Source organism: Chaetodon auriga, chromosome 19 (assembly GCF_051107435.1).
Source record: "Chaetodon auriga isolate fChaAug3 chromosome 19, fChaAug3.hap1, whole genome shotgun sequence".
Taxonomy (NCBI): Eukaryota; Metazoa; Chordata; class Actinopteri; order Chaetodontiformes; family Chaetodontidae; genus Chaetodon; species Chaetodon auriga.
Window position 1 is genome coordinate 10,711,277 of NC_135092.1, and position 14,102 is coordinate 10,725,378.

At 42.2% G+C, this 14,102-nt stretch overlaps 1 protein-coding gene across 1 annotated transcript in view; it reads right to left on the bottom strand.

Moving 5' to 3' along the window:
• Positions 1-1,188: 1,188 nt before the first annotated feature.
• LOC143338337 (transmembrane protein 132D) overlaps positions 1,189-14,102 on the bottom strand; it is a 31,501-nt gene continuing 18,587 nt past the window's right edge. Inside the window, exons 6-10 of the mRNA XM_076758675.1 lie at positions 10,970-11,178; positions 7,469-7,649; positions 7,146-7,259; positions 6,818-7,009; positions 1,189-3,735 (exon numbers count right to left, since the gene is read on the bottom strand). Coding sequence (XP_076614790.1) covers positions 2,233-3,735; positions 6,818-7,009; positions 7,146-7,259; positions 7,469-7,649; positions 10,970-11,178 — 2,199 coding nt within the window. The 3' untranslated portion in view covers positions 1,189-2,232. The remainder of the gene's footprint in view (positions 3,736-6,817; positions 7,010-7,145; positions 7,260-7,468; positions 7,650-10,969; positions 11,179-14,102) is intronic.

The window sequence follows — 14,102 nt, forward strand, 5'->3', positions numbered from 1 at the left end:
TTGGTATTGTACTTCGTTCTGCTCTTTCTCAAACCACTCAAGACTCCTATTGTAGCCAAAGCTCGTATGATGAATATGATAAACTGAAGTGCACTCCCAGAGCTGTGATGAAGCCAAACACCTTGCATAGGCAGTGTTTGAATGATGTTCAGTTTATGTGTGGGAGACCAAGGGATGAACGTGAGTGAAAGAAAGGTCAGAGGAGTAAAACAAGCTGCAGGATCTCAGTGGAAAAGCACATAGAGACACATTTTGGTGCTCCATTGTTGTCATACAAACTGTGCAGTTTTTATATCTTAATCATTACTGTGTCAGAACTTTTCAGTTCTGAATTCTGTGTCCTCTATGATAGAGCAGGTCCACAATCAAAGATGCCGGGCCATGATGCACCGCAGAGACAGCTTTGAATCACTGCTTATCTCCGAGGGGAGTTTGTTTACTTTTCCTGCCGCTGCTGGACAGATAAATCGACTGGAAAGGGGAGAGAGTTTATACACACACAAAAACGCTGGGCCTGTAGGTAGAGAATTTGGGAGAAAGTTATTAAAACTGCTTTTATCAACAGTCTAAATCCACGCGATGCTGTCGTACAGCAGGGAGCGACGATGCTTGCTGTCATATTCACAGCTGCCAATTCCTGAGGTGCAGGGCATCAGATTATCTGAGCTTCTTTAAGCTGGGGACGCTGTTTATGCATCGCAGCTCCTAGAATGTGATTTTGAGAAGTGTGGCTGTGGTCACCTTAGAGACACAGGGAGGAGGACGGAGAAAAAGAGACAAATGAGCCATGAGTTATCATATGCAAGCCTCCAGCAATGATAAAATACCTGTAATTCTTTGGGGACACTGTCACAATATGCAAATGGGAATCACTTCACGTTTTCCCATTGCTCTCTTACTCACTGTGTCACTGTTGGTGTAGCAGCGCAGAATACCAATATCAGGAGTCACATCAGATACCTTGCTGTCAGTATAACATTTTGCTGAATGACATCAGCCTTAAATCACATTTAATAGTGATTAAACATACTGTAATTAAATCCCACTGAATCACAGCAGAGCTTTAGCCTATAATCCAAACCATTCAGCATGCCTTCCTTCGAATGATACTTCTTAGTATTTCAGCCGCTTTAAAAAACAATGATTGAATTCAATTGACTTTCAACAATAACAAATGTATCAATTTCTTCTTTATTGATAGGATCTCATAGGAAATACACATCACATTTTGGTTTAAAAATAAGAGGATGTTACATATAAAAGGCATCATCATTTTTCATTCGCACATGAAAAATCTTGGAGCTGAATATGTATTGCTCTGTGGCATGAGACCAAGATTAGACGTTTTTACAAATTGTAGAACCAGGCCCCCAAGAGGAGCCTGAAGCCCAAGGTAACTTTGTTAAAAAATTCAGAAACAATGTCCACTTCAAACTCTGCACAGACTATATTTGCATAGCATGCATTTGATTTGAATAAATATCTGGTGAAGACTACAGTGACAGATTGCTCAAAATAACTTGATAAATGTTGCATATTCTCTGACAAATTGCACAGACTCTTCAGGTATTCACTGGAGGAATCCTAGAAAAAAAAAAAAGTACAAAAGGCTGGAAAAGAATAGAATTACTTACTAGAAATAATCCCTCCCGTACTGCATTTACCCTGACAACTAGCAATATCTGGAGCCGTTCCTACAGGGGCTACAGAACTGTACAAAAGAAAAAGGAGATGAAAATTCATTTGTTTTGAGTTAGAAATGTAGAAATAAGTAATAGTATAGATATATGCATATTTACAATGACAGATCTGGAGAGCACATCTTTTTCAAATACAAGAATCTCACATTTCGAGGATGAAATCATGCTAATCACCTTGAATCTTAAAAAAGTTCACACAGTATCTCCTATTTTTGCTCTTCATACTGTTAAATAATGTATTTACAGGCTTTCACTGAGCACATACTTTTTTAATATAAAATGTCCTTTATCTAACCTCAATAAATACATCCCCCAAAGTGATTTATCTTTTATAAAAACACCAAAAACCAGCTTCTTTTCTTTTAGACATTCTCCGTCCGAACACACTGTGTGTGTACGCTTTGGTGCTCTCTCTCTCTCTCTCTCTCTCTCTCTCTCTCTCTCTCTCTCTCTCTCTCTCTCTCTCTCTCTCTGTCTGTCTCCCTGACTCACTCAAACTTAAACACACACACATAGACACACCCCAACAAATTCACTGGGGCTCTCCTAGAGCTTTGACTACAGGCCACGGCATGTCAGGCAGAGGTATCCGGGGCTCGGCGGGGGCCTGGTGTTGCTGCGTCTGCTGGCTGGCCCAGTTTAAGTCAACACCGTTCTTCTTCAGTGCAGCCAGGTGCTTGATGTCCAGCGTGGTGAAAGTGGTGAACTGGACCTGGTTCCGCTTACTGGTGGGGGAATGAAGGGGCTCGCTGCGATGTGGCCTGGCCAGCAACGTGGCTGAACGGTTCGCCATGGGGTCGATCGCCTTTCCCTGAAACTGCTGCTGCTGGGAGCTGGCCCTGCTGCGGCCCAGGGTGGCAGTTCTTTCGGGGACAGCGGGGGCGCTCACAGTGGGCAGGGTGCTGTCCAGGCTGCGGTGGCCGATGGAGTCCATGGAGTGACGGGAATCCAGAGGGCGATGAACCTCCCGTTTAAGCGTGGACACTTGGGCTGGGGCACCTGGTGTGGGAGTGCTCTGATTGTGGCCTCCCAGCCACACCCAGTCATGCTTGTGATCCTTCAGGTCCCCGCTGGGGGCCAGGCCTGCCTGTATGGGGGTCTTGTGATTCCGGAAACAGAGGTTATATGAAGCGCAGTTGAGCAAAAAAGCCAAGATAGCAACACAGGAGACCCCCACCAAGGCATACATCCCGATTTCCAAGTCTGACATGGCTCTGAATGTCCTAATGAGGTCGCTCTCAATTACTTTTGGAGTTTTAGATTTCGGAGGCTCCCTCTTAGGTGTTATTTCTGCTTTAGGGACGTCTTTGTTAGAAGGAGCATTCGGGTTGTCAAGCATGTTGCCATAGCTTCTCCTCTGCCCTTCTCCTTTACTAACTAAACCCACTGCCGTATCTTTAGGTCTGACAGTGCTCAGTCGTGTATTCAGGCCCGGCTTGCTGATAGCTGTCGTGGCAGTCGAGGACATGACAGCATATGTGGTAGCTCTTGTAGCTCTGGCTGTAGTCCCAATCCACACAACATGTGGCTGCATATATCTTGTTGAAAGTGTGGTTGAGGTGGTAGTTTCTGCCAAGGTGGGCCTTTGCTGGTCAGGTACTGTGCTTCTGAACAGCCATTTATCCATACCTGTGACAGCACGCTGTGATGTCACTGTCGTTTTAAGCACACCTACAACTTCTGAAGCACCAAAATCAAAATCTTTATTTCCGTCGATGCCAACCCCACCGCCCCCTGCTTCAACTCTGCTGCTACTCTGGAAGTTGATCCTGAGGAGCCCCGTGCCCACTGCCAACTTGCTCTTCCTCTTGGACTTCTGGCATTCCTCGCAGATCCTCAGCTCCACTCTCACTAGTGCCCCCCGCCCTTCACCTTCACCTTGTGCTACTACAAATGTGGACTGCGGGGTGCGGCGTACTGTGGCCACCCCCTCATCTGGAGTAGAAACCGTCAGAGAGTAGATACTGCGGTCAAACAGCTCCAACGGAACGACAGCGCCATCACTGAACTGAACCCAGCAGCTGACCACGGCTTCCTGAAAGAGAAAGAAAGGAGGAAAGAAAGAAAGAACAGCCTGTCATAACTGAGCAAGACAGAGTTCACAGAATAGTGGAATAGCAGGTCAGAACAGGAGCAGCAAATCAATATTCCCCTCCTGCCATCAGCGAGGGCTACATTCTCATGATTGTTAATAGCACTAAATTGCCTCGGCTAAACTCTCTATGATTACACTCAGTAGGGTGCTGTTGTACCATGGATTATAGTCCTATGAAGTCAGAGAATGAAATATAATTTAACCAAAGTGGATAAAGAGAGTATAATAGAAGTCCTTTAAATAAGAACAAAAAATACAACGACAAAGGTCACGTTAAGAACAGAATTAGCCAATCCAATCACACTAATACACAATGACCTATTTCCTGTTGCTAATGTGAGCCACTGGGTCGCCACAGAGCTAACCTATATTTTGGGTTTGAATACATTATGAATCGCCCTGAGCAGAACATTAACAGCTTGCCATCACAGACACAATTGGCTGGTCATCTGCGCTGGCATGGTTCTAATAGTTTGTTATTGACAGGGGCAGACCAGCCACAGTGACAGTGTACTGTAGGTAAAGTGAGCGGTCGTTCCAACAGCTATGGGCCGCCTAATTGCTGCCCCAGTGCCTGTGTCAGAGAGCTGGTTTAAAAAGGGCAGGCTGCCATGGCTAAATGTGTGATTGAGCTTTTAAAATGATCATCTGCGCGCCCTGTCTGCCTCTTCTGCTCTCTCACACAGCATGCTTACCGCAGATGATGGTCGGGGCTGTGAACACAATGAGTTCACATTCGGAGAGGACGAGAGAGAATATTATTACACCCTTAAGGGTCATTGTCGCATAAATCTGCTCTGTTGTGGCAATTCTTATAATTCAAGCCCATTCTGTAGAAGCCAATTATATCTTTGCTGGAAAATGAACATTTAGGATACATTAATAACACGCTATGGTATCATAGCAAGTTTAATGTGTAATTTGAAGCCCCCTTCACAAAGGGCTTACAATAAAGTTGTTTTGAATGATGTTTGTGGTGCATACACTGTTTCTGCTCCCTGTTCAGGAGCAATTCAACCTCACCGGAGAAAACTTAAATGAATGTGGAATGATGTTGTTATCACCGAACAAAAGAGATATTTCTTTCTGTTTTGGGGGTTTTAGGCGGTTGAAAGATGTATTGGTGCAAGAGACACTGACCCTGCACTGCTTGCACATTTGGATGTTTTAATGTATTAATTAATTAATGCCAAAATCCCCCAACAGGTCTTTAGATTTTCTAAAGGATATATATGGGGTACCAAACACAATGCAAGGCAAGGCAACTTCATTTGTATGCACATTTCATACACTGGGACCATTCAAAGTGCTTTCCAGAGTAATAAACATACAGCAAAGGTAAAAGATTTACAATTAAAAAGTGAAAAAGAACAAACAAGAGATCTGAGAGATGAGAGACTGAAAAAGTAAACTAGTTGTGGTAGTTTGGAAAATGGTTTTCTGGTGTGCTGTGGAGAGGTGTGGGGGTGTGTTTCCTGTGTTTCCTTTTTTGGCAGAGGCTGGGCGTGGTCATCCAGGTGGCTGGGAGCTGGCTCCAACACAGCTGGGACTCATCACAATCAAGCACAGTACAAAGGCTGTGGACTGCTGAAGACTTGTCGCCAGATTGTTTCAGTTGCTTAGTGGTGTTGTTGGCAGTTCACCTGTGTTATGAGGGTTATTATCTCGCGTTTGTCCTCTAGTGTCTATTCTCCTGTGTCTTTTTCCCTTTTTTGAATCAGTGAGTTCACCACGTGTCCCGCCAAACGCTTGACATGGTTGTAGCATACATACAGCTGCCTAAATACTGTGTGATACAAGCAGGTTGTCTCCCTGCTGGATCCTAAGAAAGCACTCTACAAGTACACAGCCGAATGTATTTAGTATCATATCAAAATAAATCAAAATTTAAATCAATCAAATCAATTGCTTTGTTAAACAGGGTTTACTGGACCTGCAATGCAATTCCTTTGGCATCAGTCCGACTATGATCCCGTGCCAAATCCTAAATCTAAACACTGAGATCAATACTTAAGTCTCATTTACAGTGTTTGATTTGCACATGGGAAAATCAAAGAGCAGCAACACAAGTGATTTTTTCTAATCTGCTAGCAGCGCAAAAAGCATGTGGGTCTTACAATGCAGGTCAGTGATGTTATTTATGCCATTGCTTTATTACAGATGCATCTGTGAGTGCTTTCAGGCTGGGGTATAATAAAAGGAGGAACCTTGTCAGTGGAAGTCATTGACGAAAGCCAGAGGCTTGCTTTTTAAATGCCCACATTTAAAAAAAAAAAAAAGAAATTTTGTTTTCAGACTTTGCACACAAAGCCAAATCATCGCTGCAGTGGTAGCAGATCACGACAAGACGGAAAGAGCTTACTTGTTAAAGAGCCAATAGAAAATTACACAGAATAAATACAGACAAAAAAAACACTGCGGGCTGCAGCCTATACCAATCTGAATTCAGGACTCGTGTTTGTGCTCGTAGGTAAGCTCTCTGATGAAACCCTGGCTATGGGGCTGACACTGGCAGATGGATCAGAGTGTCCAAAGATGCAAGTTACAAAGGAGCGAGTGAAACATGGGCATTGTTTACCTTCCACTGGCGGAAAATTTGGACTTTTAAAACTTAGAATAAATTTGATGGCGTGTTTTGATGTTATCTTTCCATGCTTACTTGAAAAATCTACTAATCCTGTACAAAAACACGTGTTTCTGCAAAATCTATAAATCTATTTTCACTGTTTCAAAATCGGAATAAGAGAGAAAACCATCCATGATTCACGATCATAAATAATCCCACAATAAGCAAACACACTAATCTCTCATGGAATCATTACCTACATCACTCACTGCTTTTGTTTATTTCCTGTCCCAAAATGATTTTACTGTTGAAGGGTCCTTCACAGGTTATGTGGCGAGGCTAAAAATGAGTAACTGTAAAAGTAACAGGCATAAAAAGAGACAAGTACCATCACGAACAGCTGAGCCGTGCCCCACACTTTCATGCTTTGTGTGTTACAATTTTCCAGTTACTTACCTGTTTGAGCTGCGTGATCATCTCCCGTGCGGTTGCAGTGGCGATGATGGCCCTGCTGCTCCCTGAGCTGAGCTGCAGGGACAGAGAGAGCCCAGAAACCAACTGCACCCCCAGCTCTGTCACACTCACTTTATCATCCACCACCCGGATGCTCCTCTCAGCGAGGACCGACGACGTCAGAGGCGACAGCACCTGCAACCCGTAAATCCTCATTTAAAGTGCAGATGGACATACTGTACATGATTATGACATGCACTACAACTGCTAAAACCACGCACACACACACACACACACACACACACACACACACACACAAATCATGGCTCACCTGTACAGTAGTGGTGCCCACAGCTCGTCCCTGCAGCACCGCCCCATCTTGCACCCTGGCTACATCAGGATCTGCCACTTTTAGAGAGTAGCGTACAAGATTGGTCACATCCACCTGTCAATCAAAAGAGAGAAAAACCTTACTTTTTATTGTAAACCGCAATAATGGATAATTCTTATAATTCTGCTAATTCAGTGTCTTACCAGCTGTTGTAACTTTTGGAACAAGACACCTCTAATTAATCTAGTTGAGACTGGATAACCTCAATCATGCTATTAAGTGCTGGCATTTCAGCTTTGGTTGGGCCTGTTAAATGTTTTTACCTGCCAGTCAGGACCCAGGAAGTACTCAACAGGCTCTGGCCCAGTTAGCAGGTCAGGCAGCACCTCAGCATCAGCCTGCGCTATGAAGTGTGTCAGCACCCTGAGCGTCGAGTGCTGGTACTGCAGCATGCAACCTCTGCCCTTCCTCATCTCCTCCTCTTCCTCACTGTCCCATGTCGACCTGACAAACAAAGGTAATCAGATACAATATGTCATTTAGTAAGAGTTCATAACAGGCAAGTTTTTTTGCTTTCCTGCAGAGTCATGACAAGATTGATTGTTCATGCCCGTATGTCAAATATGAGGCTACAGTCAGGATGCAGTTAGCATAAAGACTGGCTCTGTACAAAAGAAACAAAATTTGCCTACAAGCACATCTAAAGCTCACTAATCAACAGATCACATATTCTTTGTTCAGCCATACGAAAACTAGAATGTATAAACAAGTCATGGTTTTATGGGGGATTATTTGCTGAATTATTTCTTGGCCAGGCAAGAGATAGTCCACCACAAACCTTTGTTTTTCCCCCCTTTTTTTAGCCCCCTGCATCCAGTCTTTATGCTAAGATAAGGTGAGTTAACCAGCTGCTAAATGCAGCCTCATGTTTAGCGTACAGGCATGAAACTGGCACTGATCTTCATGAAGCAAATGAGCGTATTTTCCCAAAACGCTGAAGCTTTTCTTTGCAGTAGAAAGATAATAAACAATGTGCTATTGAAAGCATTGTACAACACAATTATTTACAGATGTGAATTTTCCACTGAAGTATAAATTCTGTGTGCTGTGAATTTTAAGAAGCAAATGGTCGAATTATTGAGCAAAATGCGACTCATTCAGATACACATATTATAGCGTGGATCTCTCCTTGCACAAATTGTAAACAAATACACTAGAAAATCATGCTATTAATCTGTGGTGTGAACTCCTAAATGTCCTTTCTGCTGGCCAGCAGAGAGACAATGAACTGAAGAACAATACTGGAGACCAGCAGCGTGATTGTTGATGCTGTAGAGGCGTAAAACATTCACCGAGTGACCTTTCCCTCTAAATGAATTGAAGCTCATTTAAGCAGGATCGTGCTGCTAACTGGTTTATTGTGTGGGTGAACGAGGTTAAGCTGTGAACCACCCTCAAACCCCTCAACAATGATCATATAATTATTACAGGCACAGGTGGTCTGCCACACACTGCACCACAGGTGTGCTGCAGGGCTGGTGGATATGCTTTCACACCACAGGCGGAAAGCTACAGTCAAGAGCTACAGTCCAAATAAACATCATTATTATATAGCCTGAGGTCAGAGCTTAACATGCAATGGAGATGCTGCTTGAATTAAACGAGTGTGACTCAACGCCAGACAACAAACTCTTTCCTCAATCCTTCTGTCAGACTCATGATTATTAATACTGTACCAGCCTTCCACCTGCAGAGAATAAACTGTACTTATTTCAGCCCTTTTATGAAGTGTTCCTGAGGCCATGTAGTAATATCCTTTATGAGGCATGTGTTTACATTTTTTCCTTTTCATACCCAATCATGATACTATCACCTGTTACCAATGAACCTGTTTACCTGTGGAACGTTCCAAACAGGTGTTTTTGGAGCATTCCATGACTTTCCCAGTTGCTCCTGTCCCAACTTGTTTGAAACATGTTGCTGCATCAACTTCAGAATAAACATATATTTACAAAAATGTTTCACAAAGCATCTCAACTTTTTTTTGCAATTGGGTTGTACATTGATACATTTGTCTTTGATTTGAAGCATTCACAGCATCAGCACCCTTTTTAATTGTGTTTTTTTACTGTTTCAAAATCTCCCTCACTCATTTTTAAAGGCACTAATAATTGAAGTTTTTCAGCTGGGTCTCTTTGCCATGGTTACTCAATATATCTGCTAGCTCTTTGGTAACCCATGAGCCATCACGCCTTCTACAAGGTTGCCAGGTTGTTGATAACATCAGCAAATACAGTGTTATAATTAGTGTTAATTAAACTCTCTTTGCACTAACTTTTTAGAGGTGTTTATTTCAAACTTTTTTGAAACTGTAATAAAATAAAAGTGAAAACTTTACTGCGAATCCTAATCTGTTCCAACCACACGCACACACACACAGGCTCACATAAAAAGAAAGCAATGCAGGGCTGAGGCTGTATAGAAGGGGTTTTTTTATGAATCCAAAAGTCTAATACCAGTCTATTCTCTTACTACCAATTCAACAAAAAATCCTGTTGCCTCTCTTTCACATACAGTATACACACATGTACAACACAGCAGCATGCGGTAACCCAGGAACGGCGCAGAAAATTCAGCTGGAGCTGACACTGGCCATTACAATCAGCATAGACATTTCACATTTCTGACCTCGTATCCATTTGTGTCGGGAGCCGGGTATTGAATGGTTTGGAAAATGAAAGCCCCAAAGACTTTTTTTACCCTGGAGAAAACTAACAGACCATCAGTTGGCCACCATCATTTGTATTGAGTGAAAAATAATGACTTTACTACAGTATTGAGTGAAATTCCACTAACCTTTATCTCCAGGGCAATTGTGTTGCCTTTACAGTGTCCTACCCACTAATGCCCCAACACAGATGTGACGTCTTTAGGACTGGCTACATATATAGTATAAAGACAGATATTAGAAACATCTCAATATGCTGTAATCCAATTCAACACCACTACAGACATTTCTGGCATTGCTAACTCAGTGTTCATGTGTTGCAGAGCTCATGCTATCTCCTTTGAAATATCTCTACAGGGTTAGCTTCATAACACAATTATTGGCTGCTTAGATATGACAACACCACTTAAAAACATTTTAATTTGACACAAAACACTGCATACAACAAACATTTCTATTTCTATTTAAATCTTACTGCAAGTTCTTACATGAAGCCCTTTTAACCTGAGGTGTAAAGTCAAGTCACATGATTTGTGCTTTAACCTTTTGACAAGAAAGTACATCATCTCGAAAGGTTATATTCTAAAAAGGTTAAATTGAATCAATTCTTCATTTGCCTGATGAACTTTGAATTGATTAAACAATGAAAGGTCCTCTTGTTGGTGCAGACAAGCACACAAACAGACAGATGAAACCATCAGATTATCACAAAGAATAGGAAATGGACGGGGCTAGCGTTAATGCTCTTTGGCCAGCTATAGTTTCTCCACCTGTCAGCTCAGAGTAGTTAATTTTGCAAACATTAAATCAATGAGCTCTCATCACAGTCTGTGTGGCAACAAAATAGTTATTTCAAAGATGTTGAATTTCAATATGACGAAACAAGCCACCATGTTTCATGTTGTCTTTTCTCTAAGAAGAAGAGTTAGTCTAATGTTGCTGCTGTTCCATTATTACTTGTTTAGGACTCAAAACACATCTAATAAACAGTTTGAAATGAGTCTTTTCACATGGCGACCTCAGAATCAAGATAACATCTAGCACCAACAGTCGTATAGCAATGAGACAGTTTGACACAGAGCTGGTCCGGCCTCACCTCCTGTTGCCCATAGTAACAGGGACCCTCCAGCCTTTGATCTGGCTCAGCTCGGGGTCGGCCACATCGATGAGCAAGGGCAGGCGAGGCATCCATACGCTCATCTCCAGCTGGGCACTCAGGAAACCATAAGTGAAGTTGACCATCACCCTGTTCCTCCCTCGTGTCTCCTTCCCATTTACATACACATAGTCACATCGCTCTGACACCTGGACAATACAGACAAAGAGGAAAGATGACAGAGGGCCTCATGATTTAAGATTGGTCCAAAAACTTCTGCAAACAGTCTGATGGCTTTCCTTTCTGTCTGCCTGTCTGACACTCCATAAATATCTTGATATTGGGGAAGAAAGCGATGGTATAAAGTACAGAATCACTTGAGAATCACTAAGGACTAGAGTTGGGACTGAACTGTCTTCCTCCAGACATGCACTGGTGGAGGTGTTTCCATGTAAAGCCCCACGGAAAAATGAAAAAGAAAGTTTCAGTAAGAACTGACAAAGAGAGGAGAGTGGGAACAGAAGCGGCAATACAAATAAGCTAAAACCACACAGACACACATTTTATTCATTTCCCAACACTTCCAAAGTCTGGCCAGGGAATCGCACAGTGTTTCTGTTTATGTCATGTAAATTCACGGCCATGGTCTCCATGAAACTGTTACAGAATATAAATTAGCTCAGCCGCGCGACTGTTCCTGTAGTGCTGTACTGTAGGTGGGAGCATTGAAGTCCCCACCAGTGAGAGCAATGAGGTGAGACACAGCAGTTGGTGTGTTTTATTTAAGATTGGAGGCCTATCTCCACTGCCGCCTCACTTATCTTAACAAACCAGTGGCTCCACAGAGGTAATTGGAGGGCACTAGACTGGAGAATAGAGTGTGGCACTGGAGAGAGGGGAGTGAAAAGAGGGAGGCGGAAAAAGTGAGGAAAAAGCAGAGAGAGGAATGACTTCCAAGGTAAGTCAACTTGAACTCCTGTGGAAACGTTGCAGGAGATCAGCCTGCGAAGACTTTTTCCCATCATGCCGACTGGTCTGCACCAAAATCTCTGATGTCCTGTGCAGCTCTCCAGTGTGACGACATAATGGGACCAATTAACACTCGAAAAATAAACAAAATAAGCACTTAAATCATGTTCAATCATGCTCAGTAATGAGACATGTTGATCAAAACTGATTAAAGCCTTTAAAAGCTATAGTCTATTCTGTGATTTGGGAATTATTTAGCATGATCTTCTTTACTCTTTGGTGGTCAGCCTTCTCTCCACATTCACTGTGGGTTGAGAATGCTAGTACCAGTCGATCTGCATGTTTCCGCCCATCAAGTATGCTTTACACCCCTGCTGCCTGCTTTACAAACCTGCTTACTGTGTTTTAGAAATGTAAATGCTTTATCTATAATTCCAGCCGTCTATTGTTTTCAGTGAATATGAAAATCTATGAGCAGACTTGTGAAACGTCATCATAGGCATCATCATGCCTGTGTCAATTTTCTGCCAAAGTTAAAAAAGTTATGAGAAAAAGACTTTTCAAATCAATCTGCATTTGACTTTTTTTTCCCCATAAAAACTATATAATGTGCTAATGTGTCGGGGAATGTGCTTAGGTTCGCAGGATTAAGTTTAACGAATATTTAGGTTAAAAGGGTTTAAATGTGCAACCACAGTACGATTCTTTAACTGTTTTTTTCCACACACACACACACACACACACAGCCATCTTATGTTAGCATATAATTGAATTTAAGAGTTACGCACTGTCTGTAAATCAGTCCCTAATAGAGATTCGTCCTTGTGGCAGTTATAGTATAAAATGTAAAGTTTGTGGTTTCAGGCTTTAATATCATCTGGTTGGTGGCATTGCTCTAAGAGGGGTCAGTGACCGCAGAAAGTGCAAGGGACCATTCAGAGACAAAATAATAACTGGATTAAGTTCCTCTACTGATACAGAAAATCATTACAAACACAGTCTCCCTCTCTTTAGTTCTTTCGCACACTCTCTTGAGCTTACACACTTAAAGACACTGCCTCACACTCACAAAGCCAGTGGCTGCAGTGTCGTCTCATGGAATATAATATTCAGTTCCTTTTATTCTTCTCTGGTATTCTCCTCTCGGTGCCCCTCCCTCTGCTCTCTCCTACTGTCCCAGTAACACGGATCCATTACACAAAGGTCAAATCACTGTGCTTATGGACTGACTGGTGGGATCATGAGCTCAGTCTTTAATGCCATATGGAAGAGGCTGCTCTTATCCACGATGCTTTGACACTCACACAAACACACTCACCCAAACACACACACACACACTCACACAGACACAGGCACACAGGCTAGAGCTGGACCTGTGTGGACCTGTTGAGCATGATGGCACAGTGACAGCGGATGTTTTGGAGCTACACGCCATCTGGTTTTTCATTGTCTCCACTCAGTTTAATTACTGTCAAACATTAACATTCAGCAAACTTGCTTTGTATGCAAATTAGGTCTGAATGATATATTCATTTCAAACAGGAATTAAATATGAGAGAAACAAAGGCTGCATATATATTTATATATATATATATATGTGTGTGTGTGTGTGTGTGTGTGTGTGTGTGTGTTTCCATTTGTTTAAAACATGCTCAGCTGATAATAGAATATTTATGCATACTGTAAAGCGTTCATACACAATGACTACTGAATGATCAAGCTGCCCAGTTTTACATTATTTAAGATGAACATGTTATGCGGAACTAATGCAGTAAAGAGAACTCTATTGAAAAATCATTAACTAAATGTCCACAATAAAGGAATGGCATAAAATTAAAGGCCTGTTTGTATTTTACTTTACATGATTAATGTACTTCATGCTCAGAGAAACTACTCATGATGTACACCAGGGGTGGGGAATCTCTCCGGCCACTGAGCCAGTGCAATTCATGAATGAAAAGAAGAAATTCCTTTTTGTCAGCGATAAAGAAAATAACATAAAATATTACACTATTATGTTCTTCCCAGTTGTCCTTGAACGCAGCACACACATCATGGTTGATATCATGTCAATGCATCATGCCAACTGTCAAGAAAACATAAGTGGATGTGCAGTGCTTCTCTTTCCAAGAGAAATCAAAGATAAACCAGTGTGCCGAAGTTA